Source organism: Penicillium crustosum (genome assembly GCF_028827405.1).
Source record: "Penicillium crustosum strain IBT 35664 chromosome Unknown utg000004l_segment0_segment0, whole genome shotgun sequence".
In the NCBI taxonomy this organism is placed as follows: Eukaryota; Fungi; Ascomycota; class Eurotiomycetes; order Eurotiales; family Aspergillaceae; genus Penicillium; species Penicillium crustosum.
In genome coordinates, this window is record NW_026623125.1 from 228,461 (window position 1) to 249,322 (window position 20,862).

At 48.8% G+C, this 20,862-nt stretch overlaps 8 protein-coding genes across 8 annotated transcripts; 4 read left to right on the top strand and 4 right to left on the bottom strand.

Moving 5' to 3' along the window:
• Positions 1–10: 10 nt before the first annotated feature.
• On the top strand, positions 11–1,256 carry N7487_009133 (TauD/TfdA dioxygenase family protein; the record flags this gene model as incomplete). The annotated part of the gene is made up of 4 exons (XM_056876863.1): positions 11–99; positions 149–526; positions 583–923; positions 979–1,256. 4 exons carry the CDS (start codon positions 11–13, stop codon positions 1,254–1,256), a joined length of 1,086 nt encoding a protein of 361 aa, XP_056725443.1.
• Positions 1,257–2,402: 1,146 nt separating this feature from the next.
• N7487_009134 (aldose epimerase family protein) lies at positions 2,403–3,608 on the top strand (the record flags this gene model as incomplete). Its single annotated transcript, XM_056876864.1, has 1 exon — positions 2,403–3,608. The coding sequence occupies one exon, from the start codon at positions 2,403–2,405 to the stop codon at positions 3,606–3,608; it is 1,206 nt and encodes a 401-aa protein (XP_056725444.1).
• Positions 3,609–3,887: 279 nt separating this feature from the next.
• Positions 3,888–4,136, bottom strand: N7487_009135 (uncharacterized protein; the record flags this gene model as incomplete). The annotated part of the gene is made up of 1 exon (XM_056876865.1): positions 3,888–4,136. One exon carries the CDS (start codon positions 4,134–4,136, stop codon positions 3,888–3,890), a length of 249 nt encoding a protein of 82 aa, XP_056725445.1.
• A 329-nt stretch (positions 4,137–4,465) lies between these two features.
• Positions 4,466–6,332, top strand: N7487_009136 (uncharacterized protein; the record flags this gene model as incomplete). Its single annotated transcript, XM_056876866.1, has 2 exons — positions 4,466–6,246; positions 6,305–6,332. 2 exons carry the CDS (start codon positions 4,466–4,468, stop codon positions 6,330–6,332), a joined length of 1,809 nt encoding a protein of 602 aa, XP_056725446.1.
• An 845-nt stretch (positions 6,333–7,177) lies between these two features.
• N7487_009137 (pleiotropic drug resistance family ABC transporter) lies at positions 7,178–11,853 on the bottom strand (the record flags this gene model as incomplete). The annotated part of the gene is made up of 5 exons (XM_056876867.1): positions 7,178–7,601; positions 7,660–8,123; positions 8,170–9,663; positions 9,720–11,238; positions 11,291–11,853. 5 exons carry the CDS (start codon positions 11,851–11,853, stop codon positions 7,178–7,180), a joined length of 4,464 nt encoding a protein of 1,487 aa, XP_056725447.1.
• A 1,174-nt stretch (positions 11,854–13,027) lies between these two features.
• Positions 13,028–14,731, bottom strand: N7487_009138 (arylsulfotransferase family protein; the record flags this gene model as incomplete). Its single annotated transcript, XM_056876868.1, has 3 exons — positions 13,028–13,995; positions 14,052–14,117; positions 14,167–14,731. 3 exons carry the CDS (start codon positions 14,729–14,731, stop codon positions 13,028–13,030), a joined length of 1,599 nt encoding a protein of 532 aa, XP_056725448.1.
• A 382-nt stretch (positions 14,732–15,113) lies between these two features.
• On the top strand, positions 15,114–17,115 carry N7487_009139 (MDR family MFS transporter; the record flags this gene model as incomplete). The annotated part of the gene is made up of 6 exons (XM_056876869.1): positions 15,114–15,273; positions 15,327–15,638; positions 15,690–16,213; positions 16,274–16,595; positions 16,705–16,847; positions 16,924–17,115. The coding sequence occupies 6 exons, from the start codon at positions 15,114–15,116 to the stop codon at positions 17,113–17,115; spliced, it is 1,653 nt and encodes a 550-aa protein (XP_056725449.1).
• Positions 17,116–18,205: 1,090 nt separating this feature from the next.
• On the bottom strand, positions 18,206–20,491 carry N7487_009140 (alpha-L-arabinofuranosidase A; the record flags this gene model as incomplete). The annotated part of the gene is made up of 8 exons (XM_056876870.1): positions 18,206–18,553; positions 18,615–18,722; positions 18,774–18,928; positions 18,976–19,395; positions 19,451–19,640; positions 19,707–19,823; positions 19,873–20,322; positions 20,372–20,491. The coding sequence occupies 8 exons, from the start codon at positions 20,489–20,491 to the stop codon at positions 18,206–18,208; spliced, it is 1,908 nt and encodes a 635-aa protein (XP_056725450.1).
• Positions 20,492–20,862: the final 371 nt, after the last annotated feature.

Consider the following 20,862-nt stretch of genomic DNA (forward strand, 5'->3'; position numbering starts at 1 on the left):
CAACAACAAAATGTCGAGCACTACAGTCATTACGCCCGGTACAATCACACGAGAGAAGAACGAAAATGGCGAGCCTCTATATCCCGATTACATGCGTAAGTCTGAATATGATAATCCAATTCTGATTGAATAGAAAACTAAACTGTAGTCCAACAGCATTCTACGATCCTCTTGAGAAGGTAGAGGATATCGGTGCTTTCGACCATTTCGATCCTGGTCACCGCGCTGATCCCAAGCTGCCCAATCTTCTAAAGAATGCGACCAAGGTCTGGGAATTATCTCCTCACGTGGGAACTGAGATCCACGGAGTTCAGCTCTCTCAACTAGACAGCGCTGGTTTGGATGAGCTCGCTCTCCTTGCTGCGCAGAGAGGTGCCTTGGTATTCCGCGATCAAGACTTTGTGGATATTGGCTTCGAGGCACAAAAGAAAATTGTCCGCCATTTCGGCCCTCTGCATATTCACGGCTGGGCCCCCCATCCTGCTGCGGGATCTGAAGAGCACATGATTATCTACGATCATAAAGAGTAGGCATAGCAATCTACGCGAAGCCATCGTCCAACATCACTGACACCTTTCCCAGTGACCTCCGAGTGCGTCAATCTTGGGCCGGCCGTAGCCCAGTCCAATGGCACACAGATCAGAGTCCCGAGCAACAGCCCCCTGGAACCACTTTCATTGCTATGCTCGAGTCCCCAACAACCGCTGGAGGAGACACTCTTGTGAGTTCAAGCGTAAGGGCATACAGCAGTTTGTCGCCTCGCTTCAGAAAGCGCCTCGAAGGCTTGACAGCTATTCACACCAACAATGACGGCGTCAGCCAAGAGCTCAAACATGGCCAAAAAGCCGTTATGCGGCGCGGAGTGCTTCAAGCTGAACACCCCGTTGTACTTGTTCACCCGGTTACAAAGCAGAAAGCCCTTTGTAAGTTTATCTCGCCTATGTGTTTGTATCCACTTTTTAACATGATCCTTTGAAGATGTAAACCCTGTTTACACAAAAAAGATCGTTGGTTTCGAGCAGGAAGAGTCAGACTGCATCCTCAAGTTCCTTTTTGATCACATCGCCAAACGCCAGGATTTCTCTTGTCGGATCCGGTATGAAGCTGGCACCGTGCTCGTATGGGACCAACGAGTCACCAATCACTCGCAGACTCTTGACTACCCCATTGGAGATCGTAGACACGGTTTTAGGTTAACTCCCCTGGCAAACAAACCAATCCCGGCCAAGATTGAAGAGGATGGTGAGGGCAATTAGGGGGTTGGAGGTAGGCTTACGCCGAGAAATCTCCATTGAGTGGATAGATGACACGGGGCTGTGTCGAACACTGTTTCTTAACAAAAATACAAAAATCAATCTTGAAATTGTAACAAGATATTAACTCATAGTCTACATATGGAATAAATTATAAACTTGTATTCCAATGTTGTGGTTAAAGTATATTTTCACCATATAAATTGCAGGTTTGTGAATCGTTCTTTTCTTTCTTCTAGACTTGATCTTCATACTTAGCTCACTTAGGCTTAGGGCTTACGGGGTTTCAATTGTGTGGAGACAGTATAAATCAGGTTGTGGTACTTTCTATGCGTTAGAATTGTGTATACGGTTCGAGAATCTATACGGTGGTTTTAGCCCAATAACAATCCCATATCAAGCCAATCAAACAGGTACGATTGCTAGTGTATATCTTTAGTGTATCAAGATCTTCAGCGAATCTTTTGAGCTACAGGCCAGTCAAGTTCTACGGCTGTGCTCCGCAATAGAGAATATAGGACCGTAGGGGTGATATACAATAGGTGTCATCTTCCTGATTGGTAAGCCTTCCTAATTAGGTAACTCGATTTTGACATCTGGGCGAGTCTGCCTGGCCTGGAACCCGGAATATCGTTGATTGAAGAGTGGAAATTGTGAGATTACTGCATAATTTGTGCAACACTAGCCGAGGAGAGGTCAGTATTTGCATTGACACTCCGAAAAGACTCCAGAGAATGCCCGAATGTCCTTTTGATCGACGGGGCCGCCAAGCGCACGGAATGGAAAAGTAAAAAGGGACAATCTCGGTGAAATTTAAGGTGAAATTTAGGGTGAGATTTGATCTGACACCTGAAGAAAGTTCAACTATAACCAATGAAGCCCTTGTGGGGGGACCTTGGGTCCCTCTCGAACGAGGATCAACTCGGCATGCCGACAACGTGTCCCTGATCCTTTCTTTTCCGTTTCCGACACGCCGATAGCGGTTTGTTTTATGTTGTATACACCGCAAGAAGGTGGGTCTGTTGATCTACTTGATTTAAAAGCATCCAAAAGGGCTTCCTTTCGTCTTTTGTCACAAATTCTCTCTTTCATTTACCTTTGTTTACATGTGCCATTCCTGTTGAGCATTCTTTTATCAAATATTGCAATATGTATGTTAAACAGTGCATTGCAACATGTCTTTTCATTCCGATCGCTCTCAGCCAGTCGTCTTCCACTACATCCTCCGTGGATCCCTTTAAGGTCTTCACAATCTCCGCCGACAATATTACGGCCAAGTTCATTCCATATGGGGCGCGATTGATCTCGTTGCTCGTCCCAGACAGGGATAGCAATGTGCAAGACATTGTAGTCGGCTACGACGATCCGCGCCAATATCTAGAAGACACCCAGACCAGCCATACCTATTTCGGCGCCGTCCTTGGTCGGATTGCCAACCGTATCAAAAATGGCACTTTCTCCCTAGATGGAACCGAGTACCACATTCCCAAGAATCAAAAGGGCTTGTATACTCTGCATGGGGGAGACATTGGCTATGATCAGCGGAACTGGACTGTGCTTGCATCCACACCTTCCTCCGTTACCTTCCAGCTCTACGATGCCGCATTCCAAGGCTTCCCAGGCGATGTTATTACGCAGGCTACATACAGTGTCGACACCGAGGTCACGGCAGGGAACCCACAGGGACGTCCCCGGCTGATGACCAAGTTGGTTTCCCAGGCTCTCACTCACTCCACTCCGATCATGCTCTCCAATCATATCTACTGGAATCTGAATGGGTTCAAGGAGTCGACTGTGCTCAATGATACATGGCTGCAATTGCCTCTGTCTGAGCGATTCATCGCCACAGACAGTCTTCAAGTCCCCAACGGCGCCATCTCTACCGTCGCTGATACCGATCACCAATCCATGGACTTTACTACCGGCAAGATTATCGGCCGTGACATCCAATATACCCAAGGACTTGTTGGCAGTGATGTGGGATATGACAATTGCTTCATTGTTGACCGCGACCCGACGTACTCAGCCCAGCACTCACTTGTTCCTGCTCTCCGGTTGAACTCCAGAACCACGGGAATTAGCATGGAAGTTGCCACGAACCAGCCTGCTTTACAATTCTTCACCTGCCTGAACATGGATGGAACAATTCCCGTGAAGCCTTCTCAGGTCGAGCGCAATTCGGAAAATGAGGAAGCTGCTAGATTTGTGGAAAAATATGGTTGTCTGGCGATTGAGCCGGAGGGTTGGATTGATTCCGTCAACAATCCTCAATGGGGTCAGCGATCCAATGTGATCTACTCTCCCGAGAGCCCTCCTGCCGTGAACCTAGCCACCTACACCTTCGGGACTATCTAAAATATGTGGCTAATCGCCTACTCTACTAGTTGCTAGTGAAGTCAAATGGTAAATGTTGTATAGCAACAAATTGAAACGCTTCACAGGTGTCGTTCTATTCCCCCTTCAATCCGAACTAGGTGCTCGAAGCCTAACCTTCGGTGATCCCGGAAGTAATTGGTCAAAATCCCACAAGGAAGCCAGGATCGCCCAGGGTGTGAAAACTATTACAGCCGAATTGCACCTATCTAATATAGAGCCTCATTTAATTCCAGTGCGTGAAAACTATCGTGCTCCACTTTATAGAACTTCTAACCGGACCGGACCGCAATCCTCGTTGAATTGCTGTAAACCACTCATTAGCCGCTGATACGAGTCGGCCTCATGCACCTGCGTGATATAACGATAGCCGGGTTGCATGATGCCCAGTGGCGTCCACACATAATGCAGGGTAAGTGGAGCAACGTACTTTGGCTCCGTTCCAATTAGGGTGAAATATTCGAACCCTTTGAGTTGGAAAAGTAGTGTTTTGTTGGATCCGAATGCCATCTTTTGTACTGCATTATAGAAAGGAACGAAAAAGACAAAGAGTTATAAAAAGAGAGAAATTTGAGTAAACTAAAGCTGTTGAAATTCGGCCTCATCTCGAAATGTTCTAATGTTCTAATATTCCAATATTCCAATATTCCAATATTGCGGCACTAATTCAAGCGCCGACGCTAATTAAGCCATGGCTGATGGCCTCAGGGCCCAACCTAAAAGGTCGTTGAGTTTGATTGCCTCTTTCTATGTACTCTTCAGTGTCTGGGTCGAGAGCAATATAATTGTTCCTATTGCCCGTCAAATATTGTCCCACTCATTATTTATAAGCCAGCACTATGGCTATCTTCAACACTCTTCGCGTAGAGCCCTGGGCAAAACACAACCACCAGCCTCTTGGGGGAACTCGAAAGAAATCATATCATTACTTTGGTCGCACAACAAAGAGCACGAGGACTTGGACAATGGCTCTTGCGGTAGCCACCGTGATTTTCTTCTTTTGGCGTTTCCCGTTGCTCTCACCAAACTTCAAACGCATGCCCGATGAAAGGTTGTGCGACCATCCCATCTCTGTACTTGCGTCCGTTGCCTCGAAGACATTCAATAAAACCTTGACAGGCCAGTCCAACTCATTGGAACAGGCAGTCACCGAATACCGTCGACGATATAACATGCCGCCGCCTCCCCACTTCGATAAGTGGTACGAGTTTGCGAAGCAGCGGAATACGATGTTGATTGACGAGTACGACACGATATATCACTCTTTGCTCCCTTTCTGGGGACTTTCCCCGCGTATAATCCGGTCGCGTGTGAGAGAGGATCTAGGCTTCGACAACATGGTGATGGGTATCTCTATCCGAAATGGTGAGCCTATTCACCTAGGCAATGGCCAGGGAGATTTCCAACGGAACGCGACGATGAAGCAGTTTAGCAAATTTGCTCAATGGCTGCCTGACATGGATCTCGAATTCAATGTTCACGATGAGCCGCGGGTTGTTGTTCCTCATGAGGAGTTACACAGACTGGTAACAAAAGGATATAAAGCTCAGGCATGCATAAACAGCAATTCATTGTTAAATCATTTTTCTGGCAATAATATCTCTACGGAACCTATCCCAGAAATCTCCACAAGTCGGTTTCTCAATCTCGCCCGGCAAGAAACCTGGCTTTATTCTCGATTATCGTGCCCACCACACAGTCCGGCTATGGACCTCGATGGCAATGCCCCAGATAACACCAGTGCTTTTGCCCTCGAGCCTTTAGGATTCATCTTCAATCAATCCGCGGCTAGTGATATTTGCAATAGTCCCTCGCTACAGCATAGGCTTGGGATTTTTGAGCGGCCCAATGCCCTCAAGCTCACGAACATGCTAGTCCCGATGTTCTCGATGTCACACCCATCTTCGTTCCAGGATATTCCCGTCCCTTCCCCCTGGTATTACGAGGGAGTTGGAGGCTATAAACCAGAAGCCGACATACCATGGGAATCAAGGAAAGGACAAATCTACTGGCGAGGAACGACCAGCGGCGGATCCAGTCACAATGGATCTTGGCACAATCTACAGCGACAACGAGTGGTTGCATCGCTAGAACGAAACTCGGAACATGATATCTTGGAGCTCAAGGCAGAGTCCACTTGCAGCATCGGTGGCGAGGAGGGGTGGAAAGTTCGCAAGGCAAATCAAACAGAGCTCAGCGAATACTTCAACGCCCATTTTGTTGATATCACCGGGTGTGAGGGACAAGACTGTTACGACGAGAGGAGGTTCTTTGATGTCCTGGATCGAGAAGACGAGAACGAGGCGTGGAAATACCGCTACTTGCTAGATATGGATGGGCACACTTACAGCGGGCGATTCTATGCCTTCATGCGTAGCAAGAGCGTACCGCTCAAGCTGACCTTTTTCCGCGAATGGCACGATGATGTCCTTGTTCCATGGGTTCACTACGTGCCGCTGAACAAGGATACCACCGAAATTGCCGAGATTGTGCGCTTCTTCGAGCAGGGTCATGCTGGACAGGAGATTGCTAGAACCATTGGCGAGGAAGGGCAGTCGTGGGCTGCTAAGACACTTCGTAACGATGATATGGATGTTTATATGTTCCGGCTTATGTTAGAGTATGTACTTTCACGAATGCTGCATGATATGTCTTTTGTGATGCTAACTACCTTGCAGATATGCCCGTGTACAAGACGACCGATGAGCGAATTTGGGGTTTATTTCCTCGAGTTCATTGCCAGGGAATTTGCCCTAGGTCTCTCAATGAGCTCATATAGAATTGTACGAATATGCATAGAATATAACTATAGGACCTTCCCAAGTTGCAGGCACTGGACGAAATTGACTGGTTCTTTACTTTATTGTATTATTGACTTGAAGTGCTTGCAGTTCTGACCTGTTTAACCTTTCCGATACTCAACACCCTGCTACTTCTGGGTTTCTGCAGCGAAGAACAACCGAGCTTGTCGCATGAACACTGTATGAGAAGTAAAATCTTCAACGAAACTCCTCTTCAGCAGTTGCTTAGTTCAAGATAGATTAGCCAAGGCTCGCACTCTGAAATAGTATCATAGACTGATGCTTGTTGGACCGGAATTCTCATACTTGACATTCCCGAGGACTTTGGTGTTCAAACAATGGTCGACCAACTTAGGACGTCTCTTGTGCTCTAAGAACAACGAAAGCGTTGTTGCTAGGTATGATATCTTTAGCTAAATACAATATAATTTAAATCCTTTGGACAGATATTGCTGATGTTTTGTAGCTGGCTAGTAGCGTCACCTATTTGGAACCTAGAAAATGTGCGGTTCGATTCTACGCCCATATTATATACTTGAACATGCAAAAGGGTATAAAACAATAAAACATTGATTAACTTAAGCTACATTCAATAAGATGCATTTGGCAAGATAACACTCTGTGCCAAGATTGACAAAGCAAGAGAATATTTCCGATGAACCCGAAAGAGAAACGCACGGAACCTCTCGGGAACAAAATCATTCGCAATAAACCACCCCACAACCTGAAAAAAGGAGGCAACCGACGTTTTTATGTCTGTTTGAGTTTGCGCGACCAACGCTTGGGCACGCGACAGAGCCAGTACATGAAGAGCGCCGCGACAATATTGAACCCTATGTAGGCAAACAGCAAGCCGATGTTGCGCCCAACATCCGAGTACGACATGTTGAGGCTTTCGAGGAACTGGTCTGTTTTCGACATTGGGCAGATTTTGCAATCCGCCGATGCCTCAGGATTGAGCAATTTGCCCTTAACAGTCTGGATGTAAGGGTCAAGATAATAGCCGCAAGTCTGGCCATCTGGAGGCGAGACAGTGAGCCATTCAATGCTGGAACATTCCACTGAAGCCCCAGTCAGGCCCGTGGAGAGCACAGAGGAGACGAAATAGGTGAATGGCGAAACGCGATTCATCCAGATCCAGAAACGACGCATTTCAGAGGGATTAGAGAGCACCCTACAACCTGAATCAGCACTATTGCCAATTAACAACGAAGCACCCGCAGATAACTTACCCGTTGAAGACTAAGCAAAGCGAGAACATGAACTGGGCAATGTTGCTGCCAGTATCGGGCTCCTCAATTCCAGCAATCATCATGGAGCTGAAGGTCGACGTGAACATCATGAACTGTAAAATCAGCAAGTACATGATGCCGCTTCGTTCGAGGACCGCGTTTGTGGGCTCTGCATTATGATAGAACCCGATTGGGTAGTACCAGCAGAAAAATAATGGGACGGACATCAGGGTATTCCACGCAAGCTCCACGAGGATGCTGGCCATCATAAATGCCTTCCATGAGTAGGCTTTCGAAGGCCGTTCGCGCACCTCATACAAGGCACGCTGGGTGACGAAGGTCGGCATCATCTGCTGAACCAGACCCGGGAAAATGACGAGGATCATGAAGATTGCAAACATTTGATTCTGCAGCCCTTGAATGCTGTTAGGCATGTGCCAGAAGGTGAATCCGAGAAATAGTGGCTATTTCCGTTAGTCTAATCAAGTAAAAGGTAGGAAGATATCTTACCGGGGCAGTGCAAGTGAGAACTTTGGCGTACAGATATGACGGAGATCTCCAGTACTGTTGGAACGTGCGTTGAGTACAAACGAGGAACTGATACCAGATTGGCATGGCGAATTCACCAAATCCTGCAGCTCGCAGAGGTACAGGCCGGATACACAATTCATTTTTCATTTTCGCCAATTCTCTGTGAACCTCTGCGCGCTCGGCACTGTTGGTCCATTGTTCAGCCCAATCCCTATCTGCATGAGATCCTGGCGCAGCACCTATGACCTCGAGCATCCATTCGGCTGGGTTTGCGTTTGGTGGGCACTTGAGGGACCCTTTGTCTTCGAAGTATTTGATCAATGTTTCCATGTTCGGGCCGAGGTCTCCGAAGTACACTGAGCGTCCTCCTTTCGCGAGAAACAATAGGCGGTCGAACTGCTGCATCAGCATTGCCGAAGGCTGGTGAATAGTACACAACACAGCCTGACCGTGGTCGGCCAGGTTGCGCATGAGGGTACAGATTGCCCAAGCAGTTTGACTATCCAGACCCGAAGTCGGTTCATCAAAGAACAGCAGCAAATCTGGCTTCGCAGCCAATTCCACGCCGATAGTCAGCCGCTTACGCTGCTCTACATTGAGACCCTCACCGGAAACTCCGACCACGGCATCTGCGTATTCCTCCATACCGAGCATGCGAATAACCTCTTCAACGTATGCAATCTTTTCTCGGCGAGGAATGGTGGCAGGCTGGCGTAGGAGAGCGCTAAAAGCAAGAGCTTCACGAACAGTACTAGTCTCCAGATGCAGATCCTGTTGCTGCACGTAACCCGTCTTGCGCTGGAAAGAATCATCACGTAGCCGCCCATCGATGAGCATATTCCCCGAGACAACGCCAATAGTGACACGATTGGCCAACACGTCGAGCAAGGAAGTCTTTCCCGCACCAGTGACACCCATCAAGGCCGTCAGAGTTCCGGGCTTGACCCAACCATCCACGCTGTTCAAGATGCGTCGGTCGGTCCCATTGACCTTGATATCGTAACACACATTCTCCCAGTGGAAGACGGCAGTTTGGCGAACAATTGCTCCAGTTAATTCTTGGGGTTCGCTAGCAACTGCACCTTTCTCCGATGCGATGACTTCCTCTGGATCATCTTTTCGAGCATCCTTGGCAAAAGCAGGAATCTTGCCGCGTGGAAACACCAAAACTTCACCTTTGGATGGTTTAGCGCGGATGAGTTCACTGCAGAAGATGTACAATCCAAAGAAGGCGACAAAGAAAGCGCAAAGAATTCCGAAGTTCCGCCACAAATGCGGGCTGTAGTATCGGTAGGTCGTGTTGATGTATGTGTCTCCATCAATAAAATCTTGCCCTGCTACAGCACCCTTCTGCGAACAGATTTTAGAGCTGAGAGGAGCATCTTTGTAAACGTCCATGCCACCCGGGACAAAATTCGAGCACGGGAAGGACCGTCCGCCGAACTCATTGATCATTAGCGCCTCAAAGGCGTACTATTTCGTGTTAGCATATTCTGATATGACCGCGCACAAACTAAGTAATCATTTACAGCAATCGGGTTCACGTAGTTGAGCCACCGGAACCAAGGGTGCATATCTCGGACAGGAATAGTAAATCCGGTGTAAATGACCAAGATAAGCATGAAGACCGAAGCAGGAGGCATAGCTTGGGCCACAGACCGCGAGATTGCGCCGATGAATCGGAAAATATTGGACATCACAAGGGTCGTCATTATCGAAAAGAGGAAAAATACGAAGAAATGGCCCGGAGTGCGCCGAAGATGGGGTAGGAAGTAGAATATCAAATTGAACACCACGGATAGCACGATCTTTGCCGGAAGCTCCACGATGTACGCACTAATAGCTTCCGCCAAGGGATGGTACAGTGCGTACTTGCGATGCTTTTCCACGATCGGCCGCTGCTGCCACATTATCATGATTTCAAGTGAGCTGGCGAAGCCACTGATCATGATGGCAAAGAAGAGCAGGCATCCACGCTTGTAGAAACTGTCGGTGTTGTTTGGTGTGTCGAAAAAGACACTCGAAATGATCAGAGCCATGCTGATATTCCCGACGAGGGTGGCAAGCGTCATAGTCGAGTCTGCCTTAAGGCGCAAGAAGCCTCGCCAAAGGCACAGACGGACTTGCATCGGAAACGAGAGTGTGTATGGAGAAGCTGCCCGAGTAAACCTGGGCTTGTCGGCTGCACGAGAGCGACTGAATTCCTCAAACTTCGTTTCCCCGATATTGTTCTCGGCTTCATTTGCTTGAATCTCAGCAAGAAGCTGCTTACGCTCCGGGCTCTCTTTCCAGCGTACTGCGAACTCATCGGGTGTGCGTGGAACGGAGTTTTCAAACCCGGGGTGAACAACGCGTTCCGAAGGACTGGTGAGGGAAGTGAGGAAGTCCGCGGTGGTTTGTCTCTCCGGGCAATGGAACCCCATCTTGATGAAGAAGCGCCGTGCATTGGACGCACTGCCGAAATAGATCTGGCGGCCTTTGTAAAGGACGATTGCTTTGTCAAACAGGTCGTAAATGGACTGACTCGCTTGGTAGATTGCGACAACAGCGGTGGATCCACTATAGTCCGTGGAAAGGCGAATGTTTTTGACAAATTCCAGTGCCGTTGAGCTATCGAGTCCACGAGTGCTGTTGTCCCAACACTGCAAAGGGCATCGACACAAAGTGGTTTCGGCAATACTGACCCGCTTTCTTTCGCCGCCTGATACACCTCGAATGTATTCATTGCCCACCTTGGTGTTCATGGTATGGGTCAAGCCAAGCATCGTCATTACCACATCTCGCATATGCGTCGCATACTGGTCGCGTGTAACACCGGGAAGTCGGTTACTTGGCGCTCGAGCGTGGGCAGCAAACAGCAGAGTATCACCGACAGTCAGCTGAGGGAAGTGAGTCTCGGTTTCGGCTTGATAGATGACTTCGCCACGGAAACGGCTGTGCATGTCGTCCCAGGACATGCCATCATACTTCACTTCACATCCTTTCTCCTCGTCAAGGTGGAGACCATGAGTCTCTCCGGCAATGGTTTTGAGCAAGGTAGAGCATCCGCTGGTGGTTGTTAGCGATTAGTCTTTGGCGGGGAGGGTGTCGATTCACGTACCTTCCCGGGCGACCTAGTACAACTAGCATCTCACCACTGTGAACAATGCCTTCGAAGTCCCGCAGGATATCAATGCGTACTTTCTTCTGCAAACCCAAAACACTGCGGAACCATCCTGCACCTTTGAGCCAGAAATTGGCGAAGTCCATCTGGTAATCAGCCGCGGTGCCGTAGCCAAAAACGTTGAGGTTGCGAAAGGAGACTCCTGCTGTGCGACGCGGGTACCGTTCTGAATCGCAAGAGGTCATCTGGATGATATTCTTCACCCATTTGCGCGATTTAAACTGGTCACTATTGGGATCTAGTTCTGGGTCACTTGAGTCGAGGAAGGTGTTGACACCCTCTCCAGGTTGACTGGCTGCTCTGAGGCTGCTCTGTCGCGAAATTTGCGAGAGAGAACGTGCAAGAGTGGTGATTTGTCTGTCGCGATCCTCTCCGGACTCGGAAACTGGGGTCTCCGAGCCGGGGGTATCAACGGCACCATTATCAGGCATGCCTCCCACTCGGTCTGGCACGAGAGGAGTTGGCGAAAAGCCTAAAGAAGGAAGAAGATGTGAAGCCATGAAAGACACACGAAAACACGGAAAAGGGGGAGGTAAACGAGAGTTGTTGACAGAAGGGGAAAACACGAGGTGAGACGTGACTGGTAAGAGTTATGATGAAAAGGAAGGAACATAAGAGAGTAACAGAGTAACAAAGTAAGAAGGAAAGAACCAACGGGAACCGGAAAGTGAGAGATCCGAGAAGCTTCAAAAAAGGGAAAGAAGGGAAGTCAACACCCATGGATGCACTGTCATAGCTCTTTCCGAAACAGTCAATGGAAATTTATGTACATTATGCTAAATAAATACCAGCGGATGGGAACGTCCGAATAACCTTAGCCCCATATACACATGCATTATCTGGGCATCTGAGTGTCGGACTAATGAAGGTGACATTCCATCATATAGCGTATAAGACAGCACCACATGCCCTACCTGGGTATATATTAAGGTGTTTTCGAGTCTCTTGATTGGCTGTGTATGAGCATCGTGTCCCGTCACACCCCATGTCTTATATTCAGAGCAACTTCCTTTTTAGGTTAATCTCGGATTCGGCCAATATCCCAGATGTCAACTAGGGATGGTGAGGATCCGAGAGTCTAATGAGTTGACAGAAAACCAAAGGTCAGACATCCGGACCTCAAAAGGACCGGTAAAAAGGATTTTCGAATGTGACACTACCGGCTCGGTTTGGACATTCCTTATAGCTTACTAACTAGGTACAAAGTCCAACCCATGGACCCATGGACGTAGGTAGGTCTTCAAGATCTAGACTTTGCACTATATCACATACTTATATGCTGAAATACATATTTCACTACTAAGCTGCTGTGTGATTAAACTGAGGGTGATAGTATCGAGAATTAAAATTATAGAGAACAAGAATACTCTGCCACTTATACGGCCGTATCGTGCCCTTTTTTGTAGTCCTTCCGTTTTATTAGCATTATAGCCATAAAATATAGGCCGTACAGCTTAAGAATGTATCAAGGCTTTGCCACATAACATTCAATTCAATTGGAGAATTTAACTATACGCAGGCAAAGGTCTTACATGACGCAATGGCAGTTCAGCCTGCCATACACTACTTCAACTCACACGAGCCAGCACATCCCTTTACACCCCTTGTCAAATCAGCCCCTCACCACATCTCATTCTCCTCTCCATATAGCCTAGTTCACAGACATGTCTTCATCTATGCCTGCAAGATCAACTGTCTCCAAGACCCGCGATCCTCGGAACCCACAGCAACAGTGCTATAAGGAAGCACCGCGTCCTGGATATGAGCAACGCGAGTTGTAGTCAAGACACGACCACGAGCCGAGATAGCCTCAGCTGCCAAGCCTTGGTACGAGTGACCAGGCAGAGAGAAGGAAGTCTCGAATCCATCCCGTGTAGCCTCGCCCAAGAACTCCCGGGACCCAAATCCATCTGTGACGGCATAGAATCGCCAAACGGCCGTCTCAGTATCACCATTCCACGAAACAAAGACATCGGTCCCCGAGGAAGTCTTCTCAGCCACAATGGCGGGTTCTTCGGTGGGAAGGCCGGTCCAGTTGTACCGGAACGCCCGATAGTTCTGGACTCCCTCGCCCAGCAAGCCTGAGTCCATGTAAGCGTGGAAGATAGGGGTACCGTCCTCCCGGAATTCGGTCAACGCTCCCTCAGAGCCCCAATTAACCAAGGCATTGCCGTTGGGCAGAAGCTGAGTGCTTCCTTGGGACTTGGCGAGGAGTCCATCGGGAGGCTGGAAGGCTGAAACAATCTCCGCAGTCCAGGTAGCAGTGTTGACCGAAATGACCTTGCCCTGCGAGAAAGGATGGGTGTGGACCTCTCTGCCGCGGTGATTCTCGGTTCCATGGGCAGAGTTATCGAAAAGGGAGATGATTTCCTCATTATCACTCTGCTTGACAAAGCGCGCGTGATGCTGGAAGCAGAACTTGACATTGGGACCGAGCTCAAAGTCTGAGCGGAGACCACCTAACCGCCAGAGGATTTCACCAGTGGTGCCATTAATCTTGTGGACTGCGCAAGCATCCCGCGCGGAAATCAGGTAGTTTCCTTCGGCGTCCTTGTCCACGGAGTTAATATGGAAGTAATCCCACGCGTCGGATGAGTTGTAGCCTGCACCAGCTTGTCCCGGGTTGAGAGGAAGGACAGCCTCTGCACAATGTTAGACTAAGTCATTATAAGAGTTGAAGATAACTAAGTTGACTTACCATCAGGTGAGACATGTTCGAGGCTAGACCACTCAAATAGCAGTTCACCAGTGTCAATATCCAGCTCTACTGCGAATTAACATTGGCTTTTCAATATCTTCGGGAATCCACATACCCTGGAAGATGGCATCGACAATCCACTGTTGCTCAGCACTAGCGCCCCAGCGAGAGAGATCCCTCGGCACGGGCTGATAGACCTGAAGCAATGCAGTCTTCTCATCAACAACATGGAATTCATGCTTATCCATGAGCTTGTGGTTGCCAGCGCGGAGCTCCCGAATAGTCTCATAGTGCTGATTCAAAATGGTGGCATGACCATGACCATGCCCGTAGGCTGGGTTATGATCACCCTCAAAGCTGAACAGCACATCCTGACCATTCCATCTGGCCTTCTGGAAGTTGGCAGCCCAGATGGAGAAGTAGGTATAGCCCGACCAGACCAGTTCACCGTCATCACGAACGATATACGGAGCTTCCTGGCGTGGACCATGAAACTGTGGCTCAGCCCACTGGCCGGGGAAAGGCGCGATGAAGAGGTAACCCTTCTCAACATCCTTTGTGGCCGGGATGGTGATATTCAGACGAGGCGGGGCCAGGTCGGTTCGAGATTTGAACTGCCAATCTGCCGCAGCAAGTGGCAACAGGGCCGCGGTGCAGGCGATGGTTTCAAGGAATTTCATGATAAGTACTGGTCCAGTGATCAGTTTCCATGATGCTGGTCATTATGTTCATGATAGGGTACATTAACCTTAGATGGGTACTCTGCACTGAGTCTCTTTGACTTCTTTTTGATTTGAGTGTGTGAAATGAAATGAAAAAAAGAAAGGAATGGCACGTATCACATCTCGTTAAATAGTTGCCCACCTCAAATATAATGTCATAGTGCAAGATGATGTCGTGCTTGGCACTTGGCGGGGAAGATAATCCGCTCGCATTTCCCCATCGAGTGCCCGCAGTGGCCCGCTCTCCTCGGCACTTTGAAATTTCTGATATTTCCCATCTTCGGCCGCTGCTTCCGTCATCTGAATCGCAAATTTGGGATCTGAACATTCGAAATTGACAATGGCATTAGATCCGAATAAAAGTGTTGCAGGCATAATGCCGACACATGAGAATGAAGCCGAAAGACAGGCACAAGAAAGCGAACAGCAACCTTTATTACGATCGGATCCAGTTCCTACGACTTGGAGCCCACCACCAGGATTCCTACTCATCCAAATCGGTAAGTAAAATCGAATTGCATAGACAATCGAGCAAAATTTGACAATTCAACAGCAATCATGGCCAATGTATTTCTTGGTGGGTTTGACGGCACTATCACTGCCTCGACCTATGCTGTGATCAGCTCCGAGTTCAACGCCGCGAACACTGCTTCGTGGTTGACCACTTCGTACTTGATCACAAGCACCGCATTCCAGCCTCTCTATGGCCGATTCTCCGATATACTCGGTCGCCGGTCTTGTTTCTTTACTGCAACTATTACCTTCATGATTGGTTGTTTGGGGTGTGCCGTGGCCCGCGATGTAATCTTTTTGAACATCATGCGTGCCTTAACGGGCATCGGCGGCGGAGGATTGATGACTATGGGTAAGTCAACAATATTTCAATTGATGTATTAATCGCTAACAAGTACCCTAGCAACAATCATCAACTCAGATCTCATTCCTTTCCGCCAGCGAGGTATGTACCAGGCAATCCAGAACGTCTCGTACGGATTTGGAGCCATTTGTGGTGCTTCTTTCGGTGGTGCCATCGTCGACTCGATCGGATGGCGCTGGTGCTTCCTGCTGCAAGTTCCAATCTCTTTGTTTGCTTTGGTCATGGGCTATATCGTTCTAAAGTTCCCAACACGAGACACCGATTCTTCCCAAGATGGCCAGAAACGAGGAATTTGGCATCAAATCGATGTACTGGGCGCTTGTCTGCTCATTCTAGCTCTCTCGGCCCAATTGGTCGGACTCAGCCTAGGTGGCAACGTTCTCCCTTGGACTCACTTGTGGGTGATTTTGCCATTGCTTTCTAGTGTGGTATTGCTGGTCGCATTTGTCGCTGTTGAAGCGAAAACAACCGCCGCACCTTTGATCCCATTGAAGATGTTACGAGGACAACTCGCTGTATCAACACAGATCGCCAATGTTTGTGTCGGGATGGCAGCATACGCAGTGAGCTCACCTCTTCCACCAGTTCTATAGTTATGACCACGGCTGACGTGACGGATTTAGTACCTCTTCACCTTGCCTCTCATGTTCCAAGTGATTCTCCTCGATTCTCCCAGCAAGGCTGGTACCCGACTAGTGATTCCCTGTCTATTTACCCCACTTGGTGGTCTTATTGCGGGAATCATCATGTCACGCTGGGGCAAGCTAGCCTCCATCGTGCGTGTCGGTGCAGTCCTAATGTTCGTGGGCAATTTGCTCGTCATGCTCCTTCGATTCAACGACTCGGCATGGAAATATTTCGTCTATGTCATTCCCGCCAACCTAGGTCAGGGGATGGTATATCCAGGAATTCTTTTCACATTCCTAGCAGCCTTCGACCACACCGGTAAGCCAGCCTTTCTCTCTTTCCGTGTCAATTGTCGCCAGCGTCATTACCCAAATCCGCGAGCGACCAAGCTGTTTTGCCAAGCCAGCCTGCTAACAATGTCGTGCAGATCACGCCGTTTCCGCCTCAACCGTCTATCTCATCCGCTCTCTCGGGACCGTTTGGGGTGTCGCGGTGACCTCCACCATCATGCAGAATACACTTAACTCAGGCCTCGGGGAGGCCTTGAGTGGAATACCAGATAAATGGAAAGTACAATTCCTTCGCTGTTCGATGATAACGAGCACTTGAACAAGCCTTGCTGACCTAAACACTCGTTTCTTCTTAGGTGATTGATGAGATCCGCCACTCAGTCTCGGCTATTTATGATCTCCCTGCGGATGTGCAAATGGCCGCTCGGCTGGTGTACTACCGCGGGATCAGACTCTCCTTCATGGCCTCCGCGATCTTTGCATTTATCGCGACCGTTGCTGCTATCTTCACCCGTGGAAAGGGTCTAGAGCGCGCGGGCGGCAAATAAGGAACCTTGACTTCTCGCCCCGAAGAAACTCCATATCGGAGTATAGGGGATAGATGCGGTGTTCATAGTGAGGTGAACCCGCCTATCATGCGGACCCGATGAAGTTGTGCGCAACTCCGCGTGGGTCGAAAAAAGAAATCCCCCACCGAAATACTTTGAGGGGACGGGTGGAAGTAGATAAAACGGTCGCATAGTCCAGAGTGCCCACGCTCAATGCGACAGGTGGTAGATATTGGAAGGATATAGCTTAGAATATAGAAGTTGGCGAGTTGGGAATAGAAATAGTAAGGCTGGTTCATTCAGTCTCACGGATATCTGCTCCGTCTAGGAAAATACCCCTAGTAAACACACCTGACTGTATCAGTGCTAGTGCTGATCCCACTCAAGGTAACCTCTATTGCTACATCGACCTGGGCACCAAAGCGCCCATAACAGATGAATACAAAGAACCAAACCCCAGTGCCAGCGTCCCCACCTTGGTAGTGACAAGCGCCAACGGTGAAAAGACCATCATCCGTCAGTCCATGACGATCTTGGATTATTGCGAAGGTTTCCTAGATAGATCTCCACTCCACCCTCGCGAATTACAGGATCGGGTGCAGGTGTCCAATCTCGTGAACATCGCCGCGATCGATATGCAAGCGGCAAACCACCACCACCACCAACTCTCGTATCGTACAGCGTGTGAATTGTATTCGTGAGAGTAACGAGGATCGGGATAAATTCGTCAAACAGGCCTGTACCGACGGATTCCAAACCTACAAGATCCTATTAGTGAAGCAAGGTGGGAAGGCTGTTTCTATGGCGGATGTGGTGCTGGTCCCTACAGATGACCAGGCTTTGTTGTACCAAATGTATTTGAATTCCGTGCCTAACCTCAAGCATATCCATTCTACTCTTCAAGAAATTTCGGGTACAAGGTGCTTGAGCCTGGTCTGGTTTAGGTGTGGCGGGAGGGAAGCGCGGATAGGGTTTAGAGCGACAGGGATGGAAGGAACTATTTCTGAAATTGGGAGGCAGTATATTTGATTTGGGCCATGCTATGCATGTGCAAGGCTTCCTAAGACTAATGTATACCATTCACGATACATTAATTGGTAGTGAGCACCGCAATACTGAGATTCGGCAGCTTGAAAGAGAACTCGCCCTTCTTGCCAGCCTTGATCTGGGTAGTCTTGCTGTTGACGAGGTTAGCCCCGCCGACTTCGTTCATCGAGAATGCATCCGGTGCAGTCAGGATCGTCAAGTCTGCCTTGGCGCCACGGCCGACACCCTCAAATGTCAGTGATACAGGAACATCGGACGTGCTATTGTAGACTGCTCCCTTGAAAATGTGCGAGTTGGTCTTGCTGTTCGAACCCGTCACATAGTACAAAGGACCGAAAGCGTCGGAGGAAGTGGCGGGGAGGGTGTTTGTCATGATGTTGTGATTGAATAACTATATTCAGTTTGTATGTCAGCAGAGTGTACATCCGGGGTCTGATGATAGTGTAACATACACTCCACACGTGCCAACTGGTAGAGCGAGCGGTCTGATCAGGATCGGAGTTGAAGGACAGGATGGTTGGGGACCATTGGTAGCTGTCCAGGTTCATCAAGAAGGGAGCCTATGACTTTATTAGTTTCAGCCTAGGAGTGTGCAAGTTGAAATAACTGACGTAGGTAGTTCCAATAATCTTGTCTGCGTTGCGCTCGGCACCAATAAGGAACACAGCCTCGGCAACGGAGCCGATCCACCAGGGATACAGAGAGAAATGGGTATCACTCCAGTCAATATCCTGTCCGTTCAACGGCGAAGTAGCGGCAATCTCACCTAGATGTGTGTTAGTTATGGTCTCGCAATTGTACCGAGTAACTTACCGAGCAGGATAGGATGCTCGCGCGTGAAACTGTCAAACATGTCGAACTTGCTGACGAAGTTGTCTGGGGTATCATACAAATGGTAATCACCACCTGCAGTTCCAGGAATTGTCATATCGATAGTAGACGCAAGGACCTGGATATCGGGGTACTTGGCCGTGATAGCATTGTAGAATGCGGAGAACCGGTAGGACTTGTACGTAGGCAGACCGTTGCTCAGCATATCCTCGTTTCCAACCTCAACATACCGAATTTTCCATGGCTCCGGGTGTCCAACCTTGGCACGTAGAGCACCGTACTCGGTATCCACAGAGCCCGTCAAGAATTCGATCTCGTTGAGGGCATCCTGCACATAGAAATCGAGGTCGGCTTCCGGGACAACATCCCCGTTCAAAGCAAGTCCAGCATAGACAGCCAGGACTAAACAGAGCTTGTCAGTTTGGTAAATTAAAATGTCGCATAATGATCTACTCACTGGGTTCCATGCCAAGATCGTCACACCACTCCATGTACTCAACCAAACCCAATCCAAGGGTCTCTTGATATTGCCAGGTAGTTGCACGACCAGGTCGGTCGGTGAGTGGTCCAATGGTCTCGTTCCACTTCCAGCGACCCTCGATGCTGTCACCCTCGAGGTTATTTCCTCCAGGGAAGCGAAGGAATGTCTACCAAGCTTATTAGCATCATTCCTCTTCGATGATGTTCAGAGCAATAGGTAAACTTTAACTTACAGGACCCATATCAGCCATAGCTTGCATCAAGTCTTTCCGCATGCCATTGGGGCGATCATTCCACGTAGGTGGGAACAGGCTGATCAAATTGAAATCAAGCGAGCCACCCGATGCTTTCTAGAAACAATTAGCCGAGGCGCGTGGCAAGTTCCATGTCAAATCTTACCGAGCCATCAAAGGTCAGCGAGAACTTGTTCTTGGTATCAGAAGCCTTTTCTTTGGGAGTAAGAACAAACTCATGTTGCACCCAGTCGTTCGCAACACTCTTTGAGGCAACCTTAGTAGTGGCCAAAACCTTCCCGCTGGAAGAAAGGAGAGATGCGGTGAAGGAGCCTTTGTAAGCGCCTTTCACGTAGAATGAGCCAGTATACTTCTGAGGACGGACATCAATTCCCCAGAAACCCGCATTAGTCAACCCGGCTGTGCCAGTGCCCTTCACATTCACTGAGGTTGGAAGGGCAGTTGACAATGGGTCAGTGAGATTCTTCAGGGACAGCGATGAGCCCCCAACACCAGACCAGGCCTCCAATGATGAAGGGAACTTTGTGCTCCCCTGGAACGCTCTGTTGCGGATCAATTCGGCATAGAGGCCTCCTTCGGCACAGTGATTGATTTCCTACACCTTAAATTAGATCCAATACTGCAAGACAAGAAGCCGAACATACCTCTTCCATGGCTCCATATTGCAAGCCTGATGTGGCATTGCCTCCAGACTTTGCTACCGAGATGGTGACAGCAGCACCATATGACGCCAAAAGCGGCAAAAGAAGGTATTTGTGCAGCATTTTGGTGTGATCAGTCCAAAGCTGGCTGTTTTAACTCGCCAATGCTGTTTAGAGTGCAGGGGATATGACTGAAAGGCGCGCTGTAGTGGATATTTATATGCAAGCAACTCCATGACCCAACGAGTGCCATGCCGGATAATTTGTTGTGCTCCTCATTGTGCTCCAATTGACCCGGATGGATCGAGGTGACGTCTGAGGGGTTTGAGGATCATAACATGATCCCTTCCTTATTACAGGACAATCTGCCGACAACGACCGTAATACCGAAATTTCATTCCCAATTAGGTAAATCTCCATGAGGGGTTCAAAGACAATAACTCAGTCTCCTCCTTTAGGCGCCTAAGCAGAATAATCTGGTGACAGCGACCGCA